Below are 11,946 nucleotides of genomic sequence, written 5' to 3' on the forward strand. Positions count from 1 at the left end.
TCCTCCCAGAAGAAAAGGTCAGTACAGAGAGACAGGCTACCACGACCTGCACAACCCAGCTCACAACTGCCAGTTCCAAGTAGTTCACGTATCCCTGGAGCTGTGCACGTTACCACTGAAAACACCCGACTGAGAAGATGAGGTCTAGTTTACATCCAATCTTGAGGTTTAATTGCTTAGGGAGAAAGGGAGCGGCTTCATTTCAAGGCTCTGGATCCCTCTGGAGGACACTAACACCTCCCTTCCCTTTCCAGGCTTTCCAGGCATTCCGCTGAGTTTGGTGTCTGGCTCATGAAGCCAGCTGCAAAGCCCACTGGCACTAACAAAATTTCATCCTTCAGCATGTTATCGATCAACAAGGGAACATAAACCCTTTCTGTCCTGCCTACATTTTATGCAAAACTATACCCAGATCCAGAAAGGTAGGCCAGCTCTGCAGCGTCATCCCCTCTAAACTCGGTACTGCAGGAAAAGTCTTGTGGGCTCAGCTGCTGTTGAGATCCACAGAAGATGTTAAGTTTTACGACCCACAAACCTCTTATTTCAGTGAATCATGCATAGAGTCCTCAGATAGAAAAACAACAGGAGTAGAATGTATTTCAAATGCTGCATTTATTCTCCTGTAGTCTGGCGCTGCAGCTGAAACCAAGAGTCACACAGCTGTGTAGTCACGCAGATAGCAGCCTTCACGAACCACCATGAAGCACTCCCCAAACTACAAGCAAAGCCTCACTCCTCCTAACTCACTGCTTATTCCTCTGCCTCTATTTTTAAGAGGTTTTTCACTGAAAAGCATCAGCATTTAGAGATCATATCTTTGTGAAGAACCATCTAGCTAGATAAACTGCCCCAAATCAAAACATTCTTTGAGGTGTCATTTCCAAATCCTACTAGTCAGTAAAAAGCCATTTCTTAAGTCAGCATCAGAATTGCTGCCTAGACTCCATTATTCAAAAAATACCAGGTTTTCAAGAGCAGATTTTAAATAGTAAGCCTCTGTAACCATAAAGTATTTATTAAAATAATATTTTATTGCTATAAAATGTATCTCCTAAAACATGTTTTACAAGCATTTTTCTACTCTCCAGTGATACTTGAAAGTTCTTGGGCCTGTCAAAGAATATGCAAACTACAGATCAGATGCAGAAATTAGTTTCAAGCAACAGCTTGTGCGCTCATTTGAGAGCAAAGAGGGGCCATGACAAATTTAGGAATCAAAACCTTTCCACTTGTGAGAGCAACTCCAGTTTTCCACTCCCCACCCCTCCTCTCTGTAAAGGTATCTATCTGTGTTAGGTTAATGGTTGGACCAGATGATCTTCAGGGTCTTTTCCAACCGAGATAATTCTGTGATCTGCAGGCTCCTTTTTTTCAGCTTTCTTGAGTGTGTTACTAGAAAACTTCTATATAGAGCTGAGAAGCAGACAGACACGTGAATTCTGCCCCTGAACAACACGGAGACGTGAAGACAACTGCCTATGGACAAAGCCTAGACCCTTGTCCATGGGAAAAACACATTCCTGTCCCAAACTCCACCAGACAACCAGGATTTAAAGCTCCTAACAAGAGGTCCGTGACACGTTTCGGCAGCAGGATGACATTTTAGTGGTGATGTTACTTTGTGTATCTCCACCTTATGACTGGATCCCATAATGCCCAAGGTAAAGCAGAGGAACCCACGCTCTCTCTGAAGGCTTGCTGCCCATGGGGCTATATATAGCCCAGAAGTGGCAGGGAAATGCTTGAAGTGGAAGCCCTCAATAATTCATGACCTTGAGCAAATAATGAGGTAGGCTGGAAGAGGAGATGGGTTCTCAGCCTTGCCCCACCACTAAGAAGCCTCCCCGGTACAAAATTTATTCATACGGGAAGAAATTATTACAAAAATAAATAGAATAGTTGTCCAGAACATTTGAAAAACAGCGACATGGTAGCAAGAGAAAACAGCGAATTACTATCATTGCTTCCAAATGTCTTGCTAAAAATACTAATTGAAAGTGGTTGATCATACAATTTGCATGACACGCTTGCATGATTTCTGATGCTAAAATTCCTGTGTAACCATTTTAGGAAGCTTATTTTTAGCTTTGGAAATTATATAAAAATATTACTTAGAGAACAAAATCTAATAATAATCAATCCTATGAAGAGGAGAAAACAGTATTTGCCCTGAATCTTACATCCCTTATGGAGTGTGAAACTATAGTTAAATTCCTCCTAATTGATCAAAAGAAAATCCATGACAGCCATGAATTTATTTTCATTCCATGATTAAATACATATCATGCCTTCATTAGCAAAAATTACAGATGGGAATAAAACAGATGCCCTAACCACATCCTGCCAGAGTACTTGCCAATTAAAATTTGCTTGTATCAACTCTACCTGATGCCAAATTGCCTACAAAAATGTCGTAGTCTTTTTATTGAGGTTGTTATCAGTAGCGTACTTTGAATCCTTTGCACTACTCCATCAGAAAAAATCCTCTGTCTGCTGAGCAGATGCCGTACGTCGTACCACAAGTTACCAAAAGATAACCAGACCGTGGTTTTGGCACCCGAGTTAGGAACCCAAGTCTGACCAAATATGTAAAAGAACTATTCGCTGGAACTAAACTTTCTCACCACTGCTGATAGACCACTCTTCCAATGGAACCAGTATCTCACATTTTGCAAAAAGGTGTAGAATTTAGGATTCCTACCTTGAAGACATCACCAGATGGATCACAGAGGGAAGACTCACTACTATGCAAATAATGCCTTATTTCCTATCCTGGGAAAGGACTAGAAGTATTTCCTGACCCTTAAAGATCTCCTGAACCCTGGGAACTAGGAGAGGTCTGGAAACTAGGAGAAGCAATTCTCTGATAAGCAAACATGACCTTGCCTATGAAACAAAACCTGATTGCCTAATAGGGCCTCCCTGGTGTCTGAAAGAACAGGTTTATTGTCACTTGCAAATGTGTTTGTCAAGGCATAAAGAAATCTCATTTTCCTACTTTTCAAGCAATAGCAGTATTCTGAAAATACAAAACAACAGTAGAAATAAAGGCAAATAAATTAAACAGGAGGATCACACACAGAACTTTTAAAAAAGCTTTGAAAAAAAGGAAAAATGAATGGATAGTTATGCTTTGAATTCTTTTGGATTTATGCAGCTAAAACCTGTCCTGAGAAATTCAATGGAAAACACACAGTCATTGTTGGCTCTTAAAACAATACTATATAGCAAATTAATAACGAAGGTGGCATATGTCACACACTAGTGAGACTGTAACATCACACCTTTATAGATTTATGAGATCAGTGAAAATAACTGACGAAGCATGCACACATTCAGGCAAGTGAGATTTTTAAAAACTCTCTCTCTGTGGGAAAAGAGTTGAGCTCTTTCAGCGGAGCCAGAACTATGCTGAGTCTGAGAACCTCTGACAATCTGAATTTAAAGCAGTGACTGGTCCTTTTTTGCAAGTGCTAAGGCTTTTATATTAATTTCCCTCCTTAACAGCTCCAGTCATGTTCACCTAAGAAAAAAAGATCCAGCACTTAAATTGCAAAAGCTTGTTCCCTATTACACCGCACAAGAGAAATGAGGTTTTTGCTTTGTAGAATACCTTTATCTCCGTTGGTCACTGATTACCAACACAGAAATTAAATACCAGATAATCTTTATGTTCCAAACACAAATATCATTCAGTTCTACTAGTCTCCATCTTTAGAATGCCTTATTTCTCTCTCACTTACAAACTTGCAGCTTTCCTAAAACAAGTGAGGTTGTAGCAAGGACAAAATTTACAGGCAAGTTACTCAAAGCTGAAATGTTTCGAGGGCAATGTTTTATAGTCCCGTAGAGTTCCATACATAGTATTTTACTGTGTACTCAAAGAGCATTTATTTACACACGTGTCTGAGGTTTTCGGTCAGGTTTAAAGTTCAGACTTTTCTCAACTGATCTAATTCGTCCGAGATGGATGGCCTCACTTTTTTCCTTTGGAAAACCAATGCTGTTACACTGTTTCCAATTCTTCCTCCAAAGCAAAACTTCGGTGTTGGCAGCTCCTCCAGAATTTCAAATCCTGCCAGACAGAAATTAAAATGCTTTTATTAGAAGGAAGTAATTTTATTCTCCTCTTGGATAACCCTTTGCAAACCATTCTTCAGTTGTCTGGAAAACTTGCAAGTCAGTTACTGTGTAAGTTTATAGGACTGTATTGTTACACTGCACCACTGCTTTATACAGCTGAAACCCTTCCACGGATAATAAAAAACTTAGCTGGCTGACTCACACAAATTAATGGCAGAAAAGATGATGACTTGCCAGTAATTTTAGTTCTCCAGAAGGGACGGTTGTTTTCGATCCACACTGAGTTCCAAGCCTTGGGGATTAGATTCAGGACTGGCAGGTAAAAAAGCCCCGTTCAAGTGGATCAGAAAGGTCGCTGAGGAGGTGACATAAAAGGTCACGGTCACAGACTTGCCAGTTCCCCTAAACGTGGGTAACAACGTTACCCCGATTTCAAAGCAATCGGATGAGTGAAGTGGATCTGGTGATAAAGGACCAGAAGAGTACCACCAGGGTATATACACTTTCCCAGTCTAACTAGACTGAAATCCTCATCCTCCAAAGTATGACAAAACCTGTCCTCCCTTGGCACGTTGGCACTGGCAAACGCAGAAGCTGTAATTCCTGAGGAAAGCAGAGGGAAGGTAGGCTGAAGGATTTACTAGTCCCTGTACCTGGTCTAATCCTCATCTGAGAAAGTCAATATGCTAACACAGACATTAACATTTCCTCATTGCATCCTTGAACAACCATAAATTGGCAGGTGGTTCTGTTCAACTGCTTACCTTCTCTGAACTCGTTCAACAGCTCCTCCTTGGTCCAGTTGCAAGACGTGATGAGGAAAAAGCCCTCTGGTTTCAGTGCACTGCAGAGAGATCTCACGTACTGCTTCCTCTTTCCCACCGCATTATCAGGATTAAGGCTGATGGCATCAAAAGTCCCCTTGTCAATACAAATCTCAAATCCTGACAGCTCAGCTGATGGAGCCAGGAAGTCTTCTACCTAAACCAGAAGTCTACAACTGTGAAAACAATCTTCTAATCAGCAGCTCCGGAATCTTTTAACGCAAACCAGTACTTTAAAATAAAAAGCCTCAAACCTGACAATAGGTCTGCTTAGGAAAGGGTAACTCACAGGCTTTTCACACTTACAATGACATGTCAGCTTCTTTCTTCTCTGTATTATGTGATGATCTATTTGCTGTAAAGCCCGTGTATATACCTATACACCTAAAGCTCAAACTAACATACCTGAAGTTCATTCTTTAAATCATTATTTGTACTCTGATCCCTGGTTTCCTAGGTGCTGCGTGCTAGGCACTGTACAAATACAGAAGAATAGACAGTGCCTGCCACAAAGAGATTACAATGGACATACAGGAACAGAGGCATCATACGGCTACAGAGCTGGAAGATAAAACAGCACAGCAGAGAGCTCAGAATGAAAGGCAGACACAGAATTACAGGGTGGCTGAGGTTGGAGGTGGCCTCTGGAGGTCATCTGGTCCTACCCCCTGCTCCAGCAGGGCCTCCCGAACTCCCTGCTGCACAGCTACTGGTAGCGACCCTATCACTCACAGATTTCATCCTCTATTCTCAAATCAGAAATTCAGAATGTAGCAGCTAAAATACAGAACTCGCCAAATGGAGAACCACTATTCCGCTCCCTGCGAGAAGCAGGGAAATCTTGTTAGCCCTAATGACTGTTAAAAACAGAAAAAAAAATAAGACCAAAAATCTCCTTGTAAATACAGATTTATTTGGTTAGAGTTCTCTCACAAATGAATGTCAAAAGACATTACTAATATAGTACACTGAGTACATCTGAATATCAATTAGGTCATTTAATCTTGGGTTTGAACACTTTGTATTTCCTCAACAAGCTTTCTCTCAAAACTTACCTTTAATTTAATGTTAGACATCCCTTCTTTTTCTCTTACTTTTTCTGAAAGTTGTATTGCAGAAGGAGAGTAATCAATCCCAGTGAGATTCATGTAGCCAGACTTTGCCTAGACAGAAGCAGAGAATCTTAATCAGTGTGCCAGCAATTTTTTTATCCAGCAAGTGTATTCCCTAGCTACAATCCATCTCATCTCTCCTCTTAATGACAGAAAAAAAAACCCTTTTACTCATTTTTATTCCTGTTATCATTACAAGAGCTAAACAGCTGGGGGAATGAGCTGAAATAACTCCATTCTACCTTAATACGTCACCAGAAGAACTGTTGACTGAAAGCTGGTTTATGTCAACAAGTGGAAAACTGAGCAGATCTGTGAAAAGTAACACCCTGAAGGGGAACAGGCCCTCTTATCTGCACCAAAAGTAACCTAGAAGTCAGGAATTTTCAGTGATGGGAACATGTCCCAATGCCAGATGCTTCAAAATAAGAAAAAAACCTTCTGACACTTACATAACATTTAAGATTGAGCAATTATTTGGTTTATAACCTAAATTGTAAGAGCCAAAATACGTAACACATTTTATTAGTACAGAAATCTGTACTAATTTTTCTAGTTATTCATGCCAATGTCTATTTGAATGCAATTATTTGCATGCTACAAGGTCTTTGTATCAGCAATTTTCAGGCAGGTTATGCACCACATAAAAGAGCACACAGAGACTTCCTGTTAATCTAACTTTGGAGTAGATAACGATAACCCAGTTCAGCGAACTCAGGCAGTGAGATCCCAGCAACCCTTTTGCAAAGCAGGTGGGCACCTTGCAACAGCTGGAGTTGGGCCTGTCGCAGGGGGGCAGTGACACATTTTCACTCTGAGGTCGAAGCTGACCGACCAGATCTGGGTATCACGTGTGTCGGTTGGTCTGGCCAGATCCAAACCGAACAGGAAGAGCCCTGACCTCACGGCCAGCTGCAGGCAGTAAGTAACAGCAGAGAGGGAGGAGGCTTGGGTTTGTTTTGGTTTTGAACAATACATAGGCTTTAACTAGCATTAAGCAATCAGCTGCATTCTACTTGTTCCAAAGGCTGATACCTCGACAGTGAGAACTATGAGATTTTTTTAAAATGGCCATTCCTCCTTCCAGCAGCCCTTCAGCTCATGTGAGCTGAGTGCTAGCCAGCTGTTCTTAATTGAGGAGTAATTTCAGCTAAACACAAAGACTGCGTTGTTTGCATTTGATGAAGAACAGTGTATTGCTCGGGCTTCTGCCCACGTTCCTCCCCAGAGCAAACCAAGCTTCCTAAGATGCCTGTGCTGAAAACCTGGGGGTGGAACTGTAGTTCCCACAACAGCTCCTCTGTTTGGAAAGGAAGAGCTTGAGTCACTTCAGGGAGTTCCCATTCACTCCTATAGTCTCCAGGGCACAGAAGGAAAGTTTAAGGATAAACAACATTAAATGCTGCTAAACCTGTATGGGCTGACTACATATGGCCAGGAAGGGATCATTCATTCAAGTGCCAAACATGACCACGCTACATGCTGCCACTGGGCTCCTGTCCTGAAGGTGGCAGTTATAAAAGCACTCTGCTACTGCTTCTTGAAAAAGCAGATTAAATAGCAGAAGGGAGTTTGAAATGTTATCGGCTCTGCCCCATGTTTGGGCCTCTGGTGCTGCCAGGCAGACACCCTCACTTGAATACCCTTCACTTCAGAGAAGTTTTTCAATATTGTTGGCTCCCACAGTACTCAGAAAAAAAGAAAGGAAAAAAAAAAAAAAAAAAAAGAGAGAGAAGGTCAGAGCTCTGTGTGGCAGCAACATTTCCTTAGAAGAGCTGGAATTTTTCTGCCTCCTTTTTGTGCAATATTCCTTGCTGGACCTGACAATGTCTCACCTAGACCCAGCTTCCTTTAAGAGTCATTTTCTTACTATACTGCCATTTACTATTCTTTACTGCTAATGGCATGCCAGGGCCCAGTATTCCCCAACAAACTGTGCTCTATGGATATGTACCCTCAAGTAGTCACCTTTTAGAGAGGTGCTCTAATGCCCTATATGACTAAAGTCACAGTCTTTTTCAGTGTTGCCATTTCTATTCCATTATTGAGCCCAACTCCAATGGCAGAACTGTTCTACGGAAGCTGATGGGCTTGCCAAAAGAATCCTAACTTGATTTTCAAAGCCTAGCAGCTAACACAGAAAAAATTTACATTAACTAAGCAAGTGAGATCCTGAATTATTTAGCAACAATGTAATTTTTGAAGTCACTTTTCAAATGGGAACTGGACTGAAAATTTCCTATTAAAGTAACCGCAGTATTCTGAGGTGCTTAATGTAAGGGGGGAGGGCGCTCTTACAGCAGTTTAATAGTTTTTAAAAGCTAACAGGCTGTCATTTTCCCATTACAGAATGAAAATCAATCTCAGATTTGTAAGCGGGGCCAGTATAAAATTGAAATCTTATAAAAAGATTTTTCTGTTGGATGTTTCAACAATGATAGAGCTAGGTAGCATCACACTGAACAATCATTATTAGGCTAATTTCTCTTAATGAGATGAGCAATTTCTGCTTTTGATGATATAACTTCTCCTATACTGCAGTGTAGCAAACAGTTCCCATAAAGGCTTTAAACTCTTCTAAAATCAACGTCCATGCTAAAAAAAATTCCATTACTGACTCTGACTTCCAGCCTTTTCAATTTCTATAGTAACTAATGGAGCCAATGGAGAATGTAGAGCAATAAAAACTGCGACAGTGTGACAGCTCCTTTCTTTACCAACTCTCCTGTAGTGTTATAATAAATTCAATCAAAAATAGGAAAAAAATACTGGAATTCCTAAACATCTTGTATCACTGTAGAATAACATTATAATACTTCACAATGTATCTGGTAGGGGGTTTCCACCCTGACAGAAATGGACACTTCTTGAAAAGAAGCACTAACAACTTTTTAAGTCATTTACATATAAGCCTTGGTTTTAACCACTTTTTACATCGATAATGAGTGTTATTATCAGAACTGAGTGTGGAGAAAGGGTCTGCTTTTGCACATGAGAGTACTCTGTGTACTAGATTTCTTCATCTGGAGATGTTTTACACAACAATGGGATGAAATGCATTTTTAAATGTAGGAAAACAGAAAGGTAAAGTTAAAATAAGGGATACTGAGGCTGATGGATTTAAAGAAATATTGTAAATCTTGAAATCTGAAGTATTGACACTGTGGACAGCACCAAGAAATGAGAAGTTTGAACATGTCTAGCAAAAAAAAAAAGGTAGGTATTTCCATTTGGTAGAACAACATAGGCATTCTGTTCCTAAGTCTGCATTCCCTAATGGCACTGCTGGTTTGAGGAGTTACATACCCAGGTCCCACAGGCTGTCTGGCAGCCACTTGCAATGACACCTTGTCTTTGTGACAGGATGTTCTGTAAGGCATATCAACAGCACTAAGTTAATTCCACTTATACTCTTAAACCAAATGGAAGCAGAAAACCTGACGCACAGTAACTAGTGTTCTGTTAATGGGAAAAAAACACAACAGAAGTTTTAATTTAGGTTGCTTGCTTTTTGTCTTTCACATAAGTTGCAGCTTGCCATGATCACTAGTGTCACTTGTGAGAACTATATTTAAATCACCCCATTTGGAGCACTGAGTCTCTATCAGAAGCACAAACTTTGCAAGATACCAACCAATTCAATCAGTAAAACACCGTTTCCCGTTCCAATATCAAGCACAGAGCTGTCAAGGGGGACCTTTTGTTTTTCCAACCATCTGATTATGCGAACCATGCTTTCTTCTCCAAACCTGTGAAAAACAAGGGCTCAGGTAATTAAGGCAGCAAAAATGTACAAAAGGTACAGCAAATTTATTTCATCGCTTCCTCTCTCCAGCTTTTGCATAGCACCTCTTACTGAAGCACTTGGGTAACAACTGCCATAGCTCGTATTCCATGTTTGCTTTGTTTAAATTAAATCACATGGCCTTAAAACTCACTAAAACATCAACTCTGGGAGATGAAGCCCTCCATATATTAAAAAACAGCAGTAGCACTGGCAACTTGCGTGGTTAAACCTGAGCTCAGGGATAAAAAGCACCTTTATCAGTAACATACATCAGAGCTACCAGCTCCCTTTCTGTGTAATGATAGTTGTCCAAGTGTAACTTCGAAACCTGCATTGCAAAACTGGGCAAGAGAGGAACTGGTGGCTTCAAGATTAAAATTGCCCATCGTTTTGTGAACATCCAGAACTACTCAGTAACCCAGTGAATTGCTGGCTGTGTTTTTGCAATGTCTGTTTTTATAAAGAAATAATAGAAACACTCTGGTGGAGTTGTTATTTACCATATTTCCCCAGCATCTCCAATGTCTTGAAAAGTTTGCAGTTCTCTTTCATAGGCAGCATCCCAGCTAGAGTCAGGGGAGGGGGTGGGGAGAAAGGACAAGATGTTGCAATTAATACTGGAAAAGATTTAAAGAGCGAGGGGAAGAAAGTGCGGGAAGGCGTTATCTAGGTAGCTGTACCATTTTATGTCCACGGTATCATCTAGGCAGACAAATTGCGCGAGAACACGTTGTCCGCCGGGCACCGAGCTGGCGATGCCCACAGAGGGAAGGTTGAGGGTTACCAGACACGAGTGTCTGGGGCACAGCACGGGATTCCTACTCCCCGGGGCAGCAACCCCGGGGAGCCACCGGGAGGAACCCGGCCTGGGCTGCCGCCGCCGCCCCGGGCCCTGCCACGCCGCGGCCCATCACCCCCGCCCGCCCGGCCGCCCCCAGCAGCGGTGCCGCCACTCACTGCTCTCTGGTGCCCAGCACCGAGGGGCTGAAAGGCTCCTCCCCGCGCCCCGGGCCCGGGCCCGGCTCCGGCCCCGCGGGGTGCCCGGGCCGCTCCCCCGCCACCGCCATGCCCGGCGCGCGCGGACCGGAAGCAGCTCGGCACCATAGAGCGCAGCAGCCAGAGGGGCCGCGGGCGCCGCTCTGGCGCTTGGAGGACTCTAGCTCGCTGGCCGGAGCAGCGGCTGGGTGCGCCGCGGGGGGGGGGGGTCGTCCCCAAAAAACCGAAGCGTTTTATAGTGTTGTTTCTAAGGGAACGGTAACGCTCCAAATGACCAGATTTTCATCACTGCAATCCATATGGCTCACCTAAAATCAGCGCAATCTTTTTTTTTTTTTTAAAAAAGGATTTGTCCTCTTCATTATGAATTTCAAATTTCACAAATTGCGTAAGGTTTTTTGCAAGATATATCAATATTGAATTCAGCAATTTATTTTCAAACCAGTAATAATTCTGGCGCTAGAAGCGGGTGTGCCACCCTGCTGCTGGAGGATCTGTGGGGGGAATAGTTGGGGTGAACCCCCGTGAATCTGGGAGCATCGCAGGATGCCGTCAACAGGACGCTGTTTGCAAAATCAGAGCCGAAATTCTGTTTCCTTCGCGAAGCAAAAGGAGGATAGAGGAATCCTGGGGGCTTAGCAAGCGTAAAACATCCCGTGGTGGAGTGACTAAACTGAAAAATCCGATAAATAGGAGACAAACGGCACTGCCCCTCAGTCAGCTCCTGTACTGCTCCGTGTGGGAGTGTGCTCGGCACAACTTCTCGCCCAGTCCTTCAAAATCTGCACAAAATACCCAACTGCCTCGTGTAATTTCACCGGTTTTGCACGGACTCGTCGCTCGGAGACGCTCACTCCTCTGCCCACACCCTCCCGGTAGCACCCGCAGGCCCGCCCGCGCTGGGTGCGCATCCCACCGCAAGCCCAGGCTAGGCCCCAGCCTCGGGTGACGGGCTCCCAGCCGCCTGCCCCCCCGCTCCGGCCCTGCAGGAGGCCGCAGCGCCCTACCCAAGCCGCCCAGCTCGCTCCCGGGGCACGGAGCCGGACCCCGACCCCCAACAGCCGGCCCGGGACGGCGGCCATACCCACCCCCCCACCCGCCTACACTTCCCAGCAGCCCCCGCGCCGCGCCCGGAAGTGGGCGT

At 43.4% G+C, this 11,946-nt stretch overlaps 1 protein-coding gene across 2 annotated transcripts; it reads right to left on the reverse strand.

The window, feature by feature from the left end:
- Positions 1-2,236: 2,236 nt before the first annotated feature.
- On the reverse strand, positions 2,237-10,878 carry EEF1AKMT2 (EEF1A lysine methyltransferase 2). Of its 2 annotated transcripts, XM_074831493.1 has the most exons (7): positions 10,764-10,878; positions 10,307-10,372; positions 9,654-9,768; positions 5,963-6,070; positions 4,848-5,064; positions 4,318-4,438; positions 3,867-4,075 (listed from the first exon to the last, which is right to left on the reverse strand). In XM_074831493.1, exons 1-6 carry the CDS (start codon positions 10,871-10,873, stop codon positions 4,326-4,328), a joined length of 729 nt encoding a protein of 242 aa, XP_074687594.1. In that variant the 5' UTR covers positions 10,874-10,878; the 3' UTR covers positions 3,867-4,075; positions 4,318-4,325. The 2 variants fall into 2 exon arrangements, with proteins under 2 accessions (XP_074687593.1, XP_074687594.1); XM_074831492.1 differs by lacking the exon at positions 4,318-4,438 and having other exon boundaries at positions 2,237-4,075.
- Positions 10,879-11,946: the final 1,068 nt, after the last annotated feature.

Source organism: Strix aluco, chromosome 7, assembly GCF_031877795.1.
Source record: "Strix aluco isolate bStrAlu1 chromosome 7, bStrAlu1.hap1, whole genome shotgun sequence".
In the NCBI taxonomy this organism is placed as follows: domain Eukaryota; kingdom Metazoa; phylum Chordata; class Aves; order Strigiformes; family Strigidae; genus Strix; species Strix aluco.